The sequence below is a fragment of the Dipodomys ordii genome, unplaced genomic scaffold, assembly GCF_000151885.1.
Source record: "Dipodomys ordii isolate 6190 unplaced genomic scaffold, Dord_2.0 Scaffold6, whole genome shotgun sequence".
In the NCBI taxonomy this organism is placed as follows: domain Eukaryota; kingdom Metazoa; phylum Chordata; class Mammalia; order Rodentia; family Heteromyidae; genus Dipodomys; species Dipodomys ordii.
This window is the reverse complement of record NW_012267222.1, coordinates 4,362,608-4,385,482: the sequence shown is the minus strand read 5'-3', so window position 1 is coordinate 4,385,482 and position 22,875 is coordinate 4,362,608. Positions and strand designations below refer to the sequence as shown.

Below are 22,875 nucleotides of genomic sequence, written 5' to 3'. Positions count from 1 at the left end.
GTGGCTTTTTTCTTTTTCCCTAAAGGAAGCACTTGTAACTTTCCAGTTTACCCTTTTACAAAGTGAATATAAAACTGAGGAAAACATGAAATATTGAATCTAAGGATTATTATTATCAAGAACATATAGGAAAGGGAACATCATTAATTTTGACATGGCTGTTGTTAAAAGAATAAAATCAAAATTGGCAATTGCAACAGCTTGAGTCTCTGTGACAGCAATTTTTTGTTTAGCATTCTCCCTCATGAATGTCATTATTAGCTTAATCCATGTCTCTGGTATTACTTTAGTAAGTTTTTGGATTTCTTTTTTAACCTAGTCATGGGGCTTGAACTCTGGGCCTGGGTGCTGCCCCTGAGCTCTTCAGCTCAAGGTGAGTGCTCTTACCACTCCAGCCACAGCACCACTTCTGGTTTTCTGGTGGTTAACTGGAGATAAGAGTTTCACAGACTTTCCTGCCCAGGCTGGCTTTGAACCGTGATCCTCAGATCTCAGCCTCTTGAGTAGCTAGGATTACAGGTGTAAGCCACCAGTGTCCAGCTGATTTTAGTTAAGTTTTTTTTTTAACAGTAAGTTCCATAAAATCTAATTAATAGTTGTGCAGGTGTCTCATGCCCGTAATCCTAACTACTTAGGATGCTAAGATCTGAGGATCATGGTTCAAAGCCAGCCTAGGCAGGAAAGTCCCTATGAGACTCATCTCCACTTAACCACCAGAAAACCAAAAGTGTCACTGGCTCAAAGAGGTAGAGGGCTAGTCTTGGGCAAAAGAGCTCAGGGACAGCACCTAGGCCCTAAGTTTAAGGCCCACAACCAAAAAACAACAACAACAACAACAAAACCCTAATTAGTAGAGAAATACCATTGCTCCACATTGCTCATTATTATTAAATTAGGAAAAGTGGCTCCAGAAGTAACAGGCAGATAAGCGGATGTGCCGTCATGCCTGTCAGCCCAGCTGGCCCAACACACCACACACTGACCTTGACTCAAAGGCCACACAGGGCTGCTGTATACAAATCAGACAGACACACTCAAGAGGGCAGGAAACCACAAGCTGGCAAACGAAACAGAGATTTCTAAAGTCTTAAAAATAGCCCTATCTCTACCATAGATTGAAGATAAGGTCGTCTACTGGAGCCAAGTTGAACTGATAAGCACATCCAAGCGGTTACTCTGCGGGCAGATGGTAACAGGCCAGCTGCAGAATGTTTGTGCTTTGAGATGTAGTACATATAACTCCTCACACATGCTTTGTGGGTGTAAGGATTTTCTGGGAACCTCTTCTTTCAGCCATGAAGTACATTAAACATTTCTTCTTTTATAAAACTGAATTGATCAGATAGAAAAAAGCTCTTTTAGCCTTAATAACAATTTATTGTATTTCAGAGCTCTCCTATTGATTTCTGAAGACGGGAGAAATTAGAAGAAAACTTGCGGAGGTTAGCTTTTTGGGTGTAGAAGACTCATTTTCTTACTATTATTAAGGATTGCTACCACTTGATACTGACATGGATCATAAAACAAGAATGTTTACTTCAAAAGGGAACCGTTCAAAGGAAATCAGCATTCGTCCTGAAGAGAAAGAGGGGATTGCTTTTGATTTCTGGGCAATGACTAAGTAGTGGAGGAGAGAAATACCACCAAAGCCGTTACCTTTCTCCATGGGGGTTTCTGGAGGAATAATGTTTGCCTAATAAACTTTTTTTTTTTTAACAATAAAAGCTCCTACACAAAACATACACAAGAGCTTCAAGTCCCAAAAGACCAAAACCATTCTTGCTGATTTCCGTGTGCTTGGCAACGTCATGCACCCTTCATGCAGAAAATGCAAACACAATGCACATGCTGTTCTACACTCAATACCAGCTCCCTAAACCGTTTCCTAGGCCCTTTTTGTCATAAATTTCTGCATTCAATTATGTTCTGAATTTATCCTTAAGATTTAAAATGTGAAGTAGAAAGACAAATTTATATCTGTGCCCCACAGATCTGAGTCTGTTTTTTGTTTTTTTTTGTTTTGGTCTGTTTTAACTGGCTGCCAGCGCCCTCTGCCCCCTAACAAGTGCTAGGTAGACTAAAGATTCCTGAGATCAGTAAAAATGGCATAAAGATGAGGGAGTAAACAAGGGAATTTTACGGTGTCTTTCATAGTGTACACTTGATGCTCAGAAGCACAGAGAATATAGACACTCTGGGGCTTTTTGCCCAAGTCTAGGAATGACCTTGGTGGCAGGGAAGGGACCTGGAAGCAGTTGCCTCATGCCACACAAATGAAGCGAATCGTCTGCACGTACCTGAGCTTGGCTTGCTCCACTCCCGCTCCCACTGCCGCCTCCACTGCTGCCTCCTCCACCCGCCTGTTTGTGCTGCTGGGAGCCGGTCATCTCAGCCATTCTCCTCTCCATCTGCTCCAGTCGCTCCAGGATGGACATCCTGAACTGGTTATCTAGGGCAGAGTAGGACGAGTGAGGTTTCGTTCCGGAAGAACAGCACTTGACCTGTGGCCTCTGCCAGCTGTGGGACTGACGTCCAAAGGACTGTCAGAGACTTCAACAAGCCCAGGACTGCAGCCAGGCCAGACTTCCCCAGAACCGCAGGGGGCTGTCCTCTGGCATGACACTATGACATCTCAAGTCCCGAAAGGACCAGAAAAACCCTTTTTGTCAAAGACCCTGCTTTTGGGTTTCTGCCATCCCATCTTTGCTGAATCCCCAACAGAAACCATGGAGAGATCTGGTAGAGGCCCATGAGCAAGGTCACAGCACAAACACACTTTAATATAAGCTAGTAGAAGAAGGTAATTATTATGGAAAGGAGGGTTTTTTGTTTTTAGATGAGCTTTTACAAGAGACTAAACCAAATTTAGTTTTATTTCCTGACCCAGGATCTAGCTTCTATGTATACTTGACTCATGCCCCAAATCAGAGACAACACCACAGGTGCTTTGTCCCCACCCAAGAAAACAACAACAGGACATTACAAGAGGAACTAAGATTGTAACTCAAGGATAGTGTTATGGTTCTGTTCCTCTGAGCCAGGGTCAGACCACTACACACTTACACTCCATGTGTGCACAAACATGAGGACGCACACTCAAACACGTTATCTACTATGGAAACGGGAGCATCGGCACCTATAGCCATTGGACATGTATCCACAGTGCTGTGCCAGGAGGCTGTCAGCAAACAGAGCAGACGGGCCTCTTCCTGCTGAACACAGACTGTGAGAAGCAAAGAAGGCAGGAGACTGTGAGAAGGAGGAGAACTAAGATAAGCCAGGGATGGGGACATCTGAGTTTGAGGTAAGAGCGAATGCATAGGTCCCTACCCCACAAAAGAGGGAGGGTGGCACTGGAGTGACCGAGGACCCTACAGTAAGTACAGAGAACAGTACAGTTGCAGAGAACCCTGACTCTGCCACAAATAAAACAAAACCTCTGGGGCCTCAGCCTCCTCGTGAGGACACCCTCCAAGGGCTGCAGGCCTCCCACTGTGAATATACATCCATGCTCACAACATGCTGCCTTCTAGCTAAAGCATGCCAGCCACCATCATCTCCAGAAAATGAAGTAAGGTCTTTAGGAACAGACTTCAGAGCCAGGACAGATTTCCCCTCAAATTGCGAAAGAACTACTACTCTCAAAACATGGCTTCTGGGGCTGGGAAGGTAGCTCAGTGGTAGAATGCTTGCCTTGCATGCATGAAGCCCTGGGTTCAATTCCTCAGCACCACATAAGCAAAAAAAAGCCAGAGGTGGTGCTGTGACTCAAGTGGTAGAGTGCTAGCCTTGAGCTGAAGAGCTGAGGGACAGCGCCCAGACCCAGAGTTCAGGCTCTACAACCGACAAAAACAAAAACAACAAAACCATGGCTATCTGAATCCTGGAAAGGAACAAGCTAGAAAAGAAAGACTGTCAATATTCCTTGCTATCCTATTGGAAAAGAAAGACATTGTCAAGCCAGGTAGAAATGGCCCACACCTGTAATCCTAGCTATTCAGGAGGCTGAGATCTGAGGATTAAGGTTTGAAGCCATGTCAAGCAGGAAAGTCCTTATCTCCAATGAACCACCAAAAATCTGGAAATGGAATTGTGGCTCAAAGCTAAGGGATAATACACAAGTACTGAGTTCAAACCAAAGGGTGGGATGGGAGGGGAGGAGAGGGGTGGGGAGAGGAGGGGGGGAGGGAAGTCCTAAGACCAGTGGACATAGCTGATTGGCTGCAGAGAGTAAACAAAAGGGAACTGCCCTTCCCAGACCCTTTCCATGTGCCAGGCACCTGCAGGCACTTCCCACATGCCGTGTACAAGGACCACTTCCCTGCCTGGTTCCTCATCATCAAGTGAGGCAGGGATGCTGTTTCCTTACAGACAAGCAGAAAGAGTCCTGAGGCAGTAACTCCTGTGCCTGCTCCTCTCTCTGACCACAGAAGGAACAACTACAGGAAAAGAAGAGGCTCGTGCATGAGCAGGGGAAGGCTGCGCTCACCCTCCAGAAGCAAACAGAAAATGCCCGTTTTACACAGAGAATTTCAGTACTGACACCCATTTGATTTTCCATTACTATACCACTAAAGACTGCTGCTGTTATTTCTATGAATAACCATCAAGGAAATAATTGCTCCTCATGGAGACAAAAAATGAGTGCCTTTGCTCCAGCTTCATATACACAGAGAAATATGGTAAAGGTGGAGGATCTTGTCTATGATTGCCTATGGCAACTGCCAGCAGGCTGGTAACTGGGTGACACCACTGGGGTAACTGCATGTGGCCATTTTCAGCTGGTGGCTGCTAGCAGAAACTGCAGGATGGATGACAGCAAAGGTGGCAGCAGCCACCTCCCTCCTGGCCCTACACTGTCCTTGGGAGCTGAAATCCTGCAGCTGGAGGTCTTCTCCATCTGCAGCCAGCTGAAGACTGGAAGGCAACTCTTCAGTGAGCGCTCAATTCAAAGCAGCAGGGATCACAGTCCTTGGCGCATGGTCAGCACTGCCCCTCATCTTCCCTCACAGTGCCTCTCAAACACCTCTCATCTCCGGACCTACAGAGATGCTCACGAGCCCTGCTGAAGTGTCTTGACTTAACTCTAAGCCTCTGAAGCCCTCAGCTGGCTACATTTACACATCTTGCAGCCATTACATGAATTCTTGGGACACAGAGCACTTTTTTTCAGAGCCTGGAAGCCTGCTGGCCAAGTGTCACACCCCTAGGCAGACAAAATGGCAGAGGCACTAAAAGCTCCTGGTCATACCCTGCTCTCAGAGACAGCCTGTCTCTGTGGAGGTGGCTTTGTTCTACCAGTACTGCAGAGCCTCAGACCTGCTCTAAGAGGGTCCTGTCCCCACTCCTCCCGCCCAGATCCTGCACAGACAGACCCTCCCTGACTTGCCAGATCTAACCCTCTGCGCATCACACCTGGCCTCTGCTCCCTTCCCACCTGTACTTGCTGTTGCTAGGCAGGGAGCACGGGCATGTTATCATGCTACTCTGAGTCACACTTCATGAAGATACAGTGAAGCAATGATTTGCATCTGAGCACTATCACAGGAGGCACAACAGCATCTCTGGGCCTCTCAATTCCCATAGGGGAGGAGTGACAGCTGTAACAGGAGGTGATCGTGTGGCACCCCAGGTGCCCGACCACAGAGAGCACTAAAACAGCCCAGAGGCTGATCACACCTTGTCTCCTCTGGCCAGGCCTGGGCTCAGCCCCCCAGTTGGGAAGGCTCCCTTGGTGGCATGGATAAAATGAAGATCTTTCTTTCTCTCTCACTGGCACTTAAAGGGTACTTGTTTGGCTCTTACAACTTTATGACGATCATTAAAACATTCCTGGAAACTACTTGGCAAACTCAGAGCTATGTGTTGCTTTCACTGCACACTGTGTGTGATTATAGGAAAAAGGGAGGATAATTACTTAGATGCAAAAATTAAAACATTCTTATTAGAGTAAAAAAAGCTCATCTTAAGATTCATTCTTTTTTTTTTTTTTTTTTGGGTCCAGTCCTGGGACCTGAACTCTGGGCCTGGGTGCTGTCCCTCAGCTCTTCAGCTCAAGGCTAGGGCTCTACCACGTGAGCCACAGCGCCACTTCCGGCTTTTTCTTTCTGCTTATGTGGTGCTGAGGAATCGAACCCAGGGCCTCATGTGTGCAAGGCAAGCGCTCTACCACTGAGCCACCTTACCAGCCCAAGATTCATTCTTTTGTGCACAAGTATTTCTGGAGCACTACTCCATACCAGGCATCAGGGAGTGCCTAAATAGTAAAAAAACACCCTCATGTGCTCACCAGCAAATCATCTCTGCAGCTGGGATGAACCTGGAGTTTTAAGTTAATCGGGGGGGGGGGTGGAACAGGTAGTACTGTGTAGACTCTGGGGAGGGGGGAGGAATTTGGCCCTGGTTCTCACCCGTGGTTCTCAAACTGAGCCAACAGTAACTCAGCTTTGAGAGCTTCCAAGTCACATATCCTTCAGGACAATCTGAACTACTCTTATCATGAGAATGAGAAAGCCAAGGAGCATGTGCAGCCTAGAAGTAGGTGAAAGCAACATGAGATCCTAGAGGGCCCAGCAAAGAAGGCCAGTGCTTCTCACTCTACCTCTTGCCTACCTCATCCTGAAATTTCAGTTCTTACCAAAAGTATAAGGCCAAGTACTAACAGACAAACAAGCTGCCACTCATTACAAAAGACAAGGGAATCACAAAGAGAAGCACACAGTTCTATACCCTGAGTATTTTGTGCGTGCACGTGTGTGTGCACACACACAGACAAATCAAAGAGCAGCTAATACGGTTACAACACACTATGCTAGAGAAGTGATAGAAGGGGCAGCCTAGCTTCCTATAATCAACACGAAGTTCACAAAACTTAGATACAATGATACCCTGGCTTCAAGTGAAAAAAATGACCACGTGCAAGGCTGTGAATGTCCCTGCAGTTTACATTGGAGAAGAGGTTGTGTATAAACCTGCGGAGAGTAGGATAAACAGAACATAGGAAAAGCAAACCCAACAACGGCAGAAAGGATTGACTGGAAAGAGAATGATCAACTTCTTGGGCGCTGAGGTTCTATCATTCTTAACATCCTCTGAATAAATCACATGATAACCTCATACTCTTAAAGATGAGGATGGTGGCTTACCCCTGAAGTCTCAGGAATTCAGAATGCAGACATCAGGAAAATTGAGGTTTCAGACCAGCCTGATCCAAACCTTAGCAAGACCTCAATTAAGAAGCTGGGTAGTGATACTAGCTAGCTACAGGGAAGGCTACTAAATAGGAGGATGGATGGATCACAGTCAGAGGTAGTGGGCCCTGAACAAAACCCACAAGACCATACCTGAAAAGGATTCTATGAAAAGAAGAAAAAAGAGGATATGGCTAAGTGGTAGATCACCTGCCCAGCAAGTGCAAGGCACCCAAAATTCAAGCCGAAGTACTGCCATAAATAAATAAAAGCCTAGGACAGGGTACAGTCCAAATAACTTGTTCCTCCTGACCCAAAGCTCTAGAGGTGACGGCAAGCATCCATCCCTTCCAGTGGCCTGGTGGTCATTATGCTCAGCTCCACTGCAGGCCTCCTGCTGTCCTGGACTGGCAGAGTCCACTCACCCCAGGTGCTGTGCTACCAGACAGCTGCCACATTTTGAATGTGCTCCTCAAGTGTTCATGTGTTAGAAACCAAATTCCAAAGCTCCTATGTGGATGGCATTTGGAGGTCTCTAGTGTTAGATGCAGCCACCAGGGGGTGGGGCTCCAAGATGTCATTAGTGGCTTGCTATCTCACCAGGTCTCACCGTCTCCACTTTACACAGCCGGTCCTCTGTGTCATGGATTCAGCAGCCACAGATTCAACCAACACAGAAAGTACTTGTAAAAGAACTGTATCCACTCTCAGTGTGTATTCCTCTCTAGTCAGAATGTCCTAGACAATACAGTCTAATGAGTATTTACAAAGCACTTACATTGTACTGAGTGTTGCAAGCCATTTGAGATCCTCTAAAGTTTGCTGGGAACAGGCTCTAGGGAGGTTCTATGCTAATGTGAGGGACTTAGGCATTCTCAGATTTTGCTAACTTCAGGGCATGCTGGAAACCATCCCCTACAGATACAAAGGGACCACAGAATGTTGGTAACGCAACAGAACATAGATTTGAACAAAAGTACTTAGACCTAAGGAGGGCTTCTAAAAGCAGACTTTCAGGCCCGAATCTCAGAGGTTTTGAAAGAGGAGGTCTGGGCAAATCCAAGAGTTACATTTCTACAAGTTCTCAGGTGATGCCAGGATTGCTGGTCAGAAGCACATTTCAAGAACCCCAGAGCTAAGAGCTGGCCTCTACCACCATGAACGATCAACTCTTCTCTCCTACCCAGTGCTTGTCAAAGGCTAACCCAAGGACCACCAGCTTCCATAGAAGCATAGACTCCCACTCAACACTGACAGGAGATTCTGCCTCCTGCAAATCCTTCCAGGCCTGTCCACACTCTGTTGGCAAGAACTAGGTGTGTGTGTGTGTGTGTGTATGTGTGTGTGTGTGTGTGTGTGTGTGTCTCGCGCGCACGCACGAACTGCTCCTGGTTCTTGAACTCAGGGCATTGTTCCTTAGCTTTTTTGCTCAAGGCACTACCACTTGAGCTAGTTCCACTTCTGGCTTAGGATGCACCTATTTTTGGAGGGGGAAGGAGTAGTAGGTTAGAACTCAAGACCTTGTGCTTCCTAGGGTGGCACTCTACCACTGAGATATGCCTCCAGCTAGGATGCACATTTTCTTCTCAAGTACACAGGCAGTCCACACTCTCCCCTGTACTGTTCTCCAATCAAACATTACTCTGCCATTGCCACTGGATTTACCTCTGTGCCTCTCTTCATTCAGATGACTAAACAGATGGGATACCAGAAGTATGTCTATACTTGCCCCCTTGCACTATGGTTTCAAGGAATAAGGAATGATATATTTGTGGGGATCAGTACTAAGGCTTGAACTCAGGGTCTGAGTGGCATCCCTTAACTTTTTCCTCAAAGTTGGCATTCTAACACTTGAGCCACAGTTCCACTTGCAGCTTTTTGCTGATTAATTGGAAGAGAGTCTCATGGAATTTTCTGCCCTTCAACCCTTGAGAAGCTAGAATTACAGATGTGAGCTATTGACCCCGCCCCTTTGTCTTCTTTCTGAGCAGTTCTTTATGTTCTGGTATTATAAGACACTCCAAGAGCCCTAGTTTCTCTCACTGGAGATGGGTATTTTAGAATCAAGATCTGGGTGCTAAATATGCTCATCATTACTAGGGTGTTGCTAGTTTTAAAAAATCTCAATGGTACCTGTCTTTGAGAGGGTTAAGAAGGGACAAAGGGTGAACAATGCAGCAGTGGTACTCACTAAAACACTATGTTGAAAAAGAACTATACAACTTGTGGGTGAGGATGAGAGGGAAAAGCTAGGAGAAAGGAGGGAAGGGGTGACATTGTCCAAAATAAAATGTACTCTTTGCTTTTATTTGTTTTTGTTGGTCATGGGGCTAGAACTCAGCCTGAGCACTGTCCCTCAGCTCTTCAGCTCAAGGCTAGCTCTCTACCACTTGAGCTACAGCACCATTTCCAGTTTTCTGGTGATTTATTAGAGATAAGAGTTTCATGGACTTTTCCTGCTGGGGCTGGCTTTGAACCAAGATCAGGAGAGCTCAGCCTCCTGAGTAGCTAGGATTACAGGCGTGAGCCACTGGCGCCCGGCTTTAAAATGTACTCTCTACCTGACTGACTTCTGTAACTATAACCCCTCTCTACAACACCTTTAATAGTAATCATTTCTTTTTTAAACTCAGAAAAAGAATATCTCAGTGGACAAAACTGGGGGGAAATATACATTATATATAACATATATAATAACCTATATAACACATTTACCTACACATATGGCCTATGCACATCTGTAACTTATCTGGGTATGCTTGCATGTGTGTGCATATATGCGTGTCTATCTGTAATATGTGCATATGCATCAACAGGAGTCACACTGGTATCTCTGACCCTAGTACAGCCCTGCAGCGCTCATTCTAGCCTTCTGGGAGCACTTTACTTATTTAATTTATTATTACTTTGTCAGTTGTGGGGCCTGAACTCTTCAGCTCAAGGCTAGCACTCCACCACTTGAGCCCCAGGGTCACTTCCGGTTTTTTCTGCTTATGTGGTCCTAAGGAATCGAATCCAGGGCCTCAGGCATGCTAGGCAAGCATTCTACTACTGAGCCACCTTCCCAGCCCCTGGGAGTGCTTTAAATGTAGACAAAATGATGAGGGCTGAGGATGGAGCTGAGGGGCAGAGCACTTGCCTAGCATGTACAAAGCCTTGTCTGATCCCGGCACTAGGAGAAAAAAAGTAAAAGTAACTGCAAGATATCTACACATGGAAAGCCAGCGAGAATATTCCGCAAACAAATCTTATTGCGGGGTGTGGGGAGGGCAGGTGTGGGGAAGGGCACGGCAGTCCCCGAGTGCTCGGCCACACCGCGGCTCTGGGGCTCCGCCATCTCCGCATCCAGGCCGTGCTGCGGACGGGGTGGAGGTGCGGGGCAGCCCAGGCTGGGGAGAGGGGGAGGGGGCGTGCGGGCTCAGCGGGCTGTGCGGGCTGGGGGGGGGGCAGTGCGGGGCCCTCCACTGAGCCCGGGAAAAGCACCACACAGATGCCAAGGGGGGGGGCAGGGGGCCTCCTGCACGGGGTCCCTGAGCTTCAAGACATCCGTTCAGTCAGTCAGCCCAACGGTTCAGAAGCAACCCCAATTGTTAAAAAACAAGCAATGTCAGGCAACCCGACGCCACAGTAGGAAGAGCAGGATCCGCTGCTGTGGAAAATCCTGCGAGCTGGGCCTCCGACATGGCAAGATGGCGCCCGCAGGCCGCGAGCGAGACGGGAGCACACGGAGCACACGACCGCAGCACGCCTCAAGAGCAAGACGGCGCCTGCAGGGAGCATGCGTCCTCTGCCAGGGACAAAATGGCATCCGCACGGAGCATGCGTCCTCTGCCAGGGACAAAATGGCGTCCGCACGGAGCATGCGTCCTCTGCCAGGGACAAAATGGCGTCCGCATAGAGCATGCGTCCTCTGCCACAGGCAAGATGACGTCCGCACGGAGCATGCGTCCTCTGCCAGGGACAAAATGGCGTCCGCACAGAGCATGCGTCCTCTGCCACAGGCAAGATGACGTCCGCATAGAGCATGCGTCGTCTGCCGCAGGCGAGATGGCGTCCGCAGGGAGCATGCGTCCTCTGCCACAGGCGAGATGACGTCCCCACGGAGCATGCGTCCTCTGCCGCAGGCGAGATGGCGTCCGCATAGAGCATGCGTCCTCTGCCACAGGCAAGATGACGTCCCCACGGAGCATGCGTCGTCTGCCGCAGGCGAGATGGCGTCCGCACGGAGCATGCGTCGTCTGCCGCAGGCGAGATGACGTCCGCATAGAGCATGCATCCTCTGCAGCAGGAGAAATGGCGTCCGCAGGGAGCATGCGTCCTCTGCCGCAGGCGAGATGGCGTCCGCACGGAGCATGCGTCCTCTGCCGCAGGCGAGATGGCGTCCGCACGGAGCATGCGTCCTCTGCCGCAGGCGAGATGACCCGCCTGGAGCATGCGCCTGGGCATCCAGCAGGCTTCGAGCAGCGCCCAGCCCCTCCTGCTCAAGCATATTGCAATCGAATCCGCGATGGCAGCTGTGTTGCAGGATGACCTGAGGGCCTTCCTGACATTATATCGGATAATTTAGCTCAAAACACTCTCTCCCTGTGAACCTGAATGAGACACATCCACTTGCCATGGGAGGCGCTAAGGCACCTGCCCCCGGCCACGTTTTTGGGGTTCTCGGGCCCACGGGGTTGTCCTTGCCTTTGGGCCCGACCTTCCCAAATCTACCTGGTGAACTTCCCATTCTCACGGTGGCCCAGGCCACCCTCCCGGGTATTATTCCCGATCTTTAAAACAGCTAAAAGAACCCCCTTCCTCTTCCTTCGAGGGGGGAAGCTGAGGCTCGGAGAATGTTTTAGCCAGGGTCATGCCCCTCGCCAGTTTCGGGGTATTGATCTTCCCACTGTGCCCGGCTTCCCTCGGTGCTAACGGTGCTCGTCACTCTCGCAGAGGCTGGACTGGGGGCCTTTAAAAGTGCGCTCTTGTCCTGTATGTCTGCTGCGTGGAGAGTTCGTGGCAAGGAATGCTGCCTTTCGTGTTTGCTTGCCTCCATAAGAGGGTCTTGCTGTAGCCAGGCTAGCCCAGATTCTCCTGCCTGTTTCTCAAACCTCCGAGACTACAGGCACGTTCATGCCCCACTAATTTAAGCATCTAGAAGCCAACTATTGATGAGGTCATATACTGTTGGGTCAAGGACTCTGAGCTAATTTCCCTATCCACAATGTACCCAGAGTGATGTATGCACCAATCAGCAAGTTTTATTACTTGCTCCAGTGGAAAGAGATTGGTGGAAATGGCGAAAATGCAATGGAGCTGGCTTGGAAAGCAAGACAGGAAGCTCTATGAGTTTTGTTGGCTGGTTGCCACTTTGTTTCAACACAGGTAAAAAGAAAAATGATGTCACTACAGTAAGTTGGCCTAAGAGCCTGGCAGCAAAACTGAGCACCATATGACTTCTTCACAAACTGGAATTTCCCAGCAATGCCACTTTTCTGAGGCCACTGAGCTTCACATTAAAAATAGGACTCCAGGCCCAACACTGGTGGCTCACACCCATAATCCTAGCTACTCAGGAGGCCGAGATCCTAGGATGAGGTTTGAAGCCAACCCTGGCAGGAAAGTCCTTGAGACTCCAATTAATCACCTTTCAAAAGCTGGTAGTGGAGCTGCAGTTCAAGTGATAGCCTTGAGCAAAAAAAAAAAAAAAAAAGCTCAGGGACAGCACTCAGACCCTCAGTTCAAACCCCAGGACTGACAGGAAAAAAAGGCTGGAGACTGGAGACAAGGTAGAGTACCAGCTGTGCACAGGGAAGTGACGAAGTTAAACTCTGTTAACAATCAACCATAAAAAAAAATCCAACAACAGAACTACAAAACAAAAGCAATGACTCCTAACATTTTAGGCAAATGGAATATTTAGGATGCAAATGACTGGTGGCCTGCCTTCGGGGAAGGAGTACCTATGCTGAATTACATACGTGCTCAACAAGTCTGTCACGTTAAGTGACAGGATAAACATGAAAATTTGTGTTAAGCAAAATGACCATTTTCTAGAACAGGTAGAGAAAGCATGCATGGGCCTGCACACCTGTGAATTGACTTAATGCACAGTATCTTGTTATTACAGTTGTGTGAGCTGAGCCACCTCAGATCCTGCTGCCAGGGCAGAAGAAAAAGTTTTGCCTTGGCAGGTAAATGAATGAAGGCACAATCATCAAATACCATCTGCTATTTTAGAACACGTTATTTGTAGCTCAAGTGCACATGTGCCTCCTGTTGCTATTTGGACCCGGAATGAGAGGCCATCTCTCATTCCATTTCCAGCCCTTGGCTGCACTGGCAGGAAGAGCTGATGAAGCGGGAGGAGGCATGACTTGAACTATTTCTGTAGAGAACTGGAATTGCTGCTTAGGAAGGCTCCTGAATTTTTCAGGAAGCTCAGAAAGACAGGGAAAATGAAGTCACTCCATTCCTTCCCAGAATAAATAGGGCCGCTGGAGTCCATTAAGCTGCTCCTCCCATGGAGGCAAGCCACTTAAGATGTCCAAGTGCAAGGGTAAGTGTAAGGGCCAGACTGAGATAAGGCACAAGCTGTACCACTCTGATTTTCCAAAGCAATGGCTAAATTTAGCCTTCGCAAAAACTGCCATACTCCACGTTTTAAAACCCCTCCAACTCTATGTACCAAACAGTAGAAAGGGGGATTAGCAGTCCTCCTTGGGATCTCTTCATTTGCAGGGATTTTGGACTCAAAATTTCTCCTCCTTGGTCTGTTTTGTAGTATTGACAAATTCAGAGCCTCAGACATGTCCAGAAAACTCACTTAGGATCTAATAGCCCTTAGGAGACAAAATGTTCCAAGGGCAGCAGAGCAAGCTCACAATCGTCTCTCCTCCAAAGTCTTCCTTTAGTCTTTGCAGCTAGAGGTGAATAAGAGCAAAAATACTGAACCTGTGCCCCCCAGGACCCTAGGCAAGCCTGAGGGATGTCCACGGAGCTCAGCCATCATCCCTAGATGATGCAGGAGCCAGTTTTACCATCAGTAAGAAAAAATCCAACTGGAAATAATGATAACAAAACTGCAGCTAACTAATGAGTGCAGAGAACAGGAGCTCTGGCACAGATTCGGTACCCACCAGTGTACTGAAGAGCAGAACACCTTAAGCCTGCTATCTTCTTCAAGGGCAGTGCCTACACATTTGTTGTAATGCACAGGGAACACAAACATGACACTTGTGAACTGAGACATCTAAGGTAGTAAAACTGAAACATACGCAGAGAATGGGGCAAGCACATTACCATCAAGACTCAGGAGGTCTCTAAAAGATGGGACATGGGGGCTGGGAAGGTGGCTCAGTGGTAGAGCGCTTGCCTTGTATGCATGAGGCCCTGGGTTCCATTCCTCAGCACCACATACGCAGAAAGAAAAAAAAAAGCTGGAAGTGGTGCTGTGGCTCAAGTAGTAGAGCCCTAATCTTGAGCTGAGGGACAGAGCCCAGGCCCAGAGTTCAGGCCCCATGACCAACAACAACAAAAAAAGATGGGACTTGAACACATGTAATAATCTAATCTAACCTGGAGGGATGAAAGTTAAATGTTTGCATAAACAAAAATGCAAGCAGGGCTGGGAAGATGGCTCAGTGGTAGAGCGCTTGCCTTGCATGCCTGAGGCCCTGGGTTTGATTCCTTAGCACCACATAAGCAAAAAGAAAAAAGCCGGAAGTGGCGCTGTGGCTCAAGTGGTAGAGCACTAGCTTGAGCTGAAGAGCTGAGGGACAGCACCCAGGCCCAGAGTTCACGCCCCATGACCGGACCCCCCAAAAAAACCCAAAAAACAAACAAAAATGCAAGCAAAAAAATCCTGACACTTAAGAACAGAAAGATTAGAACTACAAGACACCTCAAATTGTCAAGAGGTATAAATTTAGTAATTAAGCACTTAGCAGGTTGTTCTGTGATGCAGAATTACCAAAAGACACTCAAAGTCCTTTGGGAAATGAGGACCAGAAGAGATTCACACTACATGTTTACTGTGCTGGGACTCTCAGGGTACAAAGGCCACAAAACTGCTCACGTTGTTTTAGCCACCAGGGACTCAAAAGTCAAATCATACATTCAATTCAGGGGACTCTGAGGAAGTGGTGGGCCCCAGGTTCGAACCCATCTTCTGGGGGATGTTCAGCTTAAGCATTCCTGATGGCCTTGTATGGAGCATTTCCCTCAGAATGTCCCATCAAAGATGGCTTTGGTTAAATACAAGTATGTTAAGTCTGTTAGGTAAGACGTTTTTGAAACCTAAAAATGCTAATGTCTACTGAAAAAAACTGCTTACATAGAGCTAATTGGAGGTGTTTTCTAAATGTTTTGTAGGAGGAACTCTTCTAAGCATTTCCTCAAGGAATATGCACATAGAAGAGTCTAGAATACAAATCAGTCTAAAGAGGCGTTTCTCGATACAGACTACCTCTGAGTTCAGGAATTCTTGGTTCATATCTTCCTCTTTCTCCTTCATTCACCAGGCTAGGCCCAGGCGCCACCTGGGAACCCAGCAAGGTTATGTGAATCAGTGTGTGACCAAGAAATCACAGTGACATTTGATCCCCTCATGGGAGGGCACAAGTGATCATGGCCCTGTCCTTGCGAGTGGATTCATTCATTCACGCAGTTAATGGGTATCTCCAGAGAAGACTCTGCCACACAAGGTGGCCATCGCCGGACACAGTGCCTCAACCTCAGGCCAACTGAGCCAAAATCCAGTCTTCAGTATTATCAGCAACAGAAAACAGACTGTGACACCCAGGAGCTGGCACAGGACACTGTAGAAGAACTCAACGTCCCTTCCCTGTGGTCCCGTCTTCCACCTCTGGACAGTCCCCTAATTAACTCCACTTCCGAAAAGTGTGGACAGGCAGAAACCTCTTTAACCCTTGTCTTCCATCGCTTTTGTAGTTCTATCTTCGTAAGATATCACAGAAAGATCCTTATCATGTTTTCTTCATTCCACCGGGGATAAAAATAAGATTGTGAGCCAAACATGGTGATGCGCCCCTGTAATTGTAGCATTTTGGAGGTGGAGGCAGGAGGATATCAAGTTCAAGGCCAGCTTGGGTTAGAGAAGCCCTGTCTCAGAAGGCAAAAATAGCAATGTAACAGACAATAAGAATAATAGTAAGGCTACACCATCAAGAAACTTAAAATTGCTTACTCTCTGTCTTTATGCTAAAATGTTAGAATAACAGCTTCAAGTTTTCAAAGGACTCTGGGAGTTAAAAATCTTGACTAAAATTATTACCATTTGCTGGAATTATTCTCTCTGCAAATTGCTGCCCAGGGCACATTTAACAAACAGGGAACATACAACAAACAAATGTGCTTTGTTTTGAAAGATGTAAGTGGTATGTTACATATTAATAGATTATATAGGTTAAAATGTATTATATATAAGGGCTGGGAAGGAGGCTCAGTGGTAGAGCGTTTGCCTTGCATACATGAGGCCCTGCGTTCGATTCCTCAGCACCACATAAGCAAAAAGAAAAAAAGCCAGAAGTGGCGCTGTGGCTCAAGTGGTAGAGCGCTAGCCTTGAGCTGAAGAGCTGAGGGACAGAGCCCAGAGTTCAGGCCCCATGACCGGACCCAAAAAAATGTATTATATAAGCATGCACACACACTATCTTATTATTTTTCTCCTACAAATGCAGAGTATCTATTGTGATTTCAAAAGACTGTTTTCAGGCTGATCCAGAACTTATGCAGAATTCACTTCACTGTTTACCTGAGAGAGATTACTGAACTGATTTACAAGTTTTTAGAATAGTCCATTATAAGCTGGGCACTTCCTATTTTTTACATTTTTAAACACACGAAAGATAGAGGCATTGATTCTGGCTAGTATGGAATGAATGGTTTCTCTAGAAAAAACAAAGGATATTTAATTAAGTTCTTTGTTTCTCAGTCCAAACCACAGTGTGTAATATTAAGGAATTGCATCATATTTTCTGAATGTGGCCCTACAAGCTGTTAGGCAGCAATCACTGGAAGATTCACTGAAGAGACTGTGGTGTCTGCACACTGAAAAAGGAGAATCAGAACACGGGATGCAGTCTTATTCTGTGGTTTTGACATAAACAAGACTTTCTTTTCTTAAGGAATAAGACAAGTATGGAGGTCCAGCGCACCTGCCTGTTCCCATCGCTGACTTGGCTCCTTGCTGCTCTTTAGGGAATCCAAGGACTGAATGTCTGTCCCCTCAGGTTCACATGCTGAAATCCTAAGCTGCTGGCGAGAAGGTAAGGGCAGTGGAGTGCTTCCGAAGAGGATCAACGCCCTCATCAAGACGGAGAACAATCTTATCTTCTACTGCCAGGTGAGGATATAAAAGGCTTCAGTGTGCCACCCACTCGAGCAATGCTGGTACCCTCATCTTAAGACTACCAGCCTCCAGACATGTAAGAACTACTGGCTGTTTACAAGCTACCTCTCAATAATACAACAGACAGAACAAAACAGGGAACTATCCTCATCTTATGCTGTTTGGGCGCTGGCAATTTCTCCTTCCTTCCTTCCTCCTTTCTCCTCCTTCTTCTTCTGGCGCTGACAATTTCTTCTTCCTTCCTTCCTTCCTTCCTCCTTCCTCCTCCTCCTTCTTCTTCTGGCGCTGGCAATTTCTTCTTCTTTCTTCTTCCTCCTCCTTCTTCTTTGTGTGAATTACACCAAGAGGTTTCACTACAGTATTTCAGATGTGCCTATATTAAGTTTTGCTCTGAACAACCCTCTCTATTGCTTTTCTTCCCTCACCTACAAGTGTGTGTGTCCAGCCTTGCTTATGATCACACCTCCCTACTCAAGTGGTTGATCTCAAGACTCCAATTGGGCCAGTAAAAGAAAGAAGATTTTCTGAAACTAACGAGAAAGAAACTTTTCCCAGACATTTGTTAAATTGGCAGCCTGCAAGCCTAGCTTTGTTCTACCTTAGGAATACCTGCCCGAGATAACATAAAGAGCGGAGAGAGCCAAGAAAGGGAGAGATTCCTAATGATATCATCTGAGTACCTAGAACCAGTGGTACCTGAAGAAAACACCTAAGCATCAACCAATCCCTTTTTGTGTGTAAGCCATTTGAACTGTAGTTGTCATTTGCAGCTCAGCAAGGTAAAGCAAATCTACTAACTGAAGTGTTGATCCTTTTGATAAACATTAGGAAAGTTCTGCCTTGGCTTACCAGTAAAAATGTTATTCCAATAATACATTAGTAGTATTATACTAATTATCATTAGAATTTATCTAGAAAACATGGGATAAAATTATGGCAGAAACAAGCTGTGATGCTTATTTGAAACCCAATTCAATGTTGATTACCCCAAGAAATCAGAAGGGCAGAAAAAGGCTACTACCCTCCAGTCTAGCTGATGAGCCTTTGTTACTGAATTAGATATGTATGAAAGAATCTTAACTCCTTCAGGCCAAGGTCATCACCAAATGCAGCACTGGGACAGGCACAGTGCATGAAATACGATCATTATACAACATGGGAATTAGCTAATGTGATAGCTTTTAACTTTTGACTGTGGCCTACAGAAATAACTAGAAAGATGTATATTCATTCATGCTCCCTCTGTTTCTGCCTGTCTCTCATCAACCAATGCTTACCCCCCACCACATGCAATGCTAACCCGCTAAACTGACTTCCTGAAGCACTAATTGTTTTAGAAAACAGTTAAGGGACTGAGACCTAGAGATAAAAGGAACTAGTGCTAAGAGTTTCATTGAGTTTATTAGCAGCAGAGCTGACACACAGCGTTCCTCCACAGTGAGCTCCCAGCCAATCTTACACAATATTGGGAGCATGACCCAGGGGTCTGGTCTGACCGAAGCCATTTAATATTGGTACAATGTCCAGGGTTTTTAGGACCACCCTCAAGGCCCCTTCAGTGAAAGGTCAAATCTACTAGTGACCTTGAACTGACCTGAATGGAAGATTATGTGACAGCTGTGCCTAAATTATCCACAGACCAATCAACTGAATGTACAAAAAAGAATCTGTTTGTTTTAAGCGTGAAGAAACACTCCAACCTCAGGCAGCTCACTACCCATAAGCAGCCCTGTCCGGTGTTAAGTTCTTTATCAACTAACAGTTCCTATGTTAGTTCTAACTCCCAGACCTCATTACACCAGATACCCAAGGGGAAGATTCGGCTTAGATGCTACCCCCCTCACACTCCCAGGAGCCTCTAATCTTATCCTGATGAGGAAAAAGGCTTAGTTAATGTGGTAAGATGAGTGGAGCTCAGAGAACAGGGAGGCCGAACTCAGCCCCAGTATAAGCCAGGGTAGCAGTCAACTAGACTAGAAGCCAGCGAAGAGATGGGATGATGAAGATGGTGAAAATCTGGTAGAAGACAGCCGAGAAGACGGGGAGAGACCATGCGGTTCATCTCGGCGTTGACACATTCTAGTTTAAAATGACAGGGAAACTGACTTGCCATCACTTTTCTCCATTACAAAAAACTAGTGGATAAGGCTGGGAAGTTGGCTCAGCAGTAGAGCGCTTGCCTTGCATGCCTGAGGCCTTGGGTTCAATTCCTCAGCACCACATACGCAAAAAGAAAAAAGCCGGAAGTGGTGCTGGGGCTCAAGTGGTAGAGCGCTAGCCTTGAGCTGAAGAGCTGAGGGACAGCGCCCAGGCCCAGAGTTCAAGCCCCACGACCAGACCTAAAAAAAAAATAGTGGATAAGTGTATCATCGATGGTTTAACTCCTGTAAGTATTTACTCCAGTTAAAATCCCTTTACCTTCTCCAAGTCAGTATTTATAACTTGTTATAATTTAACAACTCTTATGCAGTAGGTGTTGACAGACTGTTCCGTATTGTGCCATCAATGGCTATGTTCTATTTTTTGAGGCTGACTATGTAAATTAAGCAGCTCATAAGACCCATGTGTCTGTTAGTGCATAAAAAGGATCTTTACTGAAACAAAGCACCCAAAACAACTGTACGAGTTCCCTCCAATTTCTTAAAAGCTCCTCTCTACAAACATCTCCCTTGGTGTTAACTCACTCCCCATACTGCTTGGACAGCAAGGAACAGCCCTATCTGTCGGCACAGGCACTCCTGCTAGGTGCTAACCCACATGTAGGCACATCCGAGAACAGCAAAGAAGAGATGGCCGCTTCACCCAGGGGGTAAGACTATCCCTGCCAGTCTTTATAATCAGGAGTGCCAATGTCCTCATGAGGTGAGTGGGGTCACCTCACAGACTATTAAGCACTTCCTGAATGTTAAGCGTGACTCAAGTTAGCGTGTGGTCTTTGCTGTAAGTCAGTAAGAATCATCTAGAATTCTCCCATCACCCATGGCTGTCTGTAGTACATGGACTACAGGAAGTGCCTCCAGGTGAAGGGGAAGAGACAAGACATACTACTTACAACTGCCGAGCAGCTTCGAATGCACTTCATAGCCTACCCCGAGGACCGTACACAGCGTTGCTTACTAACTCCATGAGTATGCCCACTTTGAAGTCCTGTAGTTTGTCTTTCATCAAATCCTCCTTATTTCATATTTTTATCTTGCTTCACTGTGAAATCTGTATCTCATTAAGCGCCCTTAGATGACTTAAAAAAAAAAAGGTGAGGTGTACACAAACCATATTGTGTATGGCTGACAGAAGCTTTTTGGCTACAGGAATTCGTATCTGAAATAAGCTCCCAAATATTCAGCTTATGCGCTGTGACAGGATGCTCCGTTGATATTTAATAATGAAGACCAGGCACCACTCAGAAAGCCTCCCTCTTTTGAGAGATCGATGGAATACAAATATTAAACCACTTAAAATCGGAGAAAGCAAGGCCTCTCAATGTGTGAAGACACAGCACACACACAAGGAAGAGGCAGCAGGGAGGAGAGAATGTGGGTCTGAGAATCAGAGACCCCCCAGAAAGCTACTCCCCGGGCTAAAGATGTGCCAGTTTTTAACAAGCCGTCTTCACTGAACTTTATGTGATACCTCAGTGCTTTCTATAGATATAATAACAACTTTTCATCAACTATTTTAAAAAGGCAGCTTACAGCACAGTTTTGAAGCCTCAGAAGTTCACTAGAAGGGCTGGGGTGTGGCTCAAGTGGTAGAGTGAACGCTTATCAAACATGAAGCCCTGAGTTCAAACCCCAGGACAAACACAAACGCCAACACAAATTGACATGAGCAATGATGAACACATTAGAATAATTATGATAAGTTCAAAAGGATCTTCTAGGTCCCCTAACTTTACATTTCTTTCAAGGCCAGAAGATAAGTGTTCTTGAGCTGAGCCGTCAATCTTTTAGTTCTAACTGCCTCATCCTTTTTACATTAGGATACTCTTAATGTCAACAATCCTTCACCTCAACGTTTCTAATGTGAATGAAGAACTCTTGCCTCCACCTGTTATCCTTGTATTCTAGAACAGTCCAACTGGAATATTACAGCAGTGACGGCTATTCTAGACAGGATGGAGCTCAGTCCTGACAGGGAGCAAGGAAAAAGCCTGAAATAGTATTCTGATTTAAAAAAAATCCTTAAAACAAAGGAAACATTTATTTCCAGATGGATTACCCAGCAACTCATTAATGAGAATGACCTGATCACGGTTTCTTAGAAATTCACTGCAGTTTCTCTATTGTTTTCACCACAAAGTTAAATTTCTGGAGAAATATATATCCTTGGACGTAAACATGATTTTCTAAAACATTAAACATTATTGCCCCATAAAACTACTACAAACATAACCTTATTTTTGTTATGGACTAGCTCTGGTCTTCACATAACTATTTACTTAACACACACACACACACGCAACACACACACAGACAGAGGAAAAGGATTCTGAGCTGCTTTCTTTTTATCCAGCTCCTGTTTACCGCACAGACTCTGGAGGGAAACTTGCAATCATTCTTTGGGGCAGTAAGAGAAGGTTCCTGTGTGTACAGCCAGACATTTTGCCAATACAAGACAAAACTTGTTGGGAATACCATTTTAAGATGTCACAGTCTGGTCTTGCAGGTAGAAGAAATAATAGAACCGCGTTCAAAGGTACAAACGCAGGAGGCACTTGGTGGGTATCCGAGAGCCCTTCCGGGCTGTTTACTGTCTGCTTTCCAGATCAGAGACTTCCCATTAGCCAATAGAAAACTGATCGACGACAAATAGGAAATGGGCTTTAGAGCTGTCATTCCCTGGGGAGGCAACCGATGGAGACGCCACGCTCTATGTCATCTGCCCCAAATCCGTACTACTTGGTGGTGGTGCCTGGTTTGGATGTCTGCAGCCATCTAGAGGCAGCAGGGTCAGGGTGGTTCCGACGTGCAAACCCGGGAAGTCCTCAAGAGTGGGGGGGGGCACCGGGATGGCCGCCCCTCGGGCCGTCCTCCAGCTGGGGGCCTGGGCAGCGGGGGACGAGGGCGGCGGAGGGACAGGGCACCGGGGCGAGCCCGGCCGAGGGGCCCGGGGCTCCCGTCCTGCTGGGCCGCTGGGCTGCAGACCCGCAAGCGTCCGCGAAGTTCCTCCAATCCTGTCCAACTTTCCCAACTGCATTCTGCGCACCCAAACCCAATGCCTCTCCGTCTGTTCCACCAGACAGATGGCAGCGACAATATCCAGACGCCTAGATTCCCCGCGCCGGCCCGGGGGACCCAGAGGGGTCCCGCGAGGGGGAGGAGCGCGAGCAAG

General features: G+C 46.7%; 1 protein-coding gene across 1 annotated transcript in view; it reads right to left on the bottom strand.

Moving 5' to 3' along the window:
* Camta1 (calmodulin binding transcription activator 1) overlaps positions 1-22,875 on the bottom strand; it is a 704,439-nt gene that overhangs the window by 27,346 nt on the left and 654,218 nt on the right. The window contains exon 12 of the mRNA XM_013034731.1: positions 2,298-2,449. Within this exon, the coding sequence (XP_012890185.1) occupies positions 2,298-2,449 (152 nt within the window). The remainder of the gene's footprint in view (positions 1-2,297; positions 2,450-22,875) is intronic.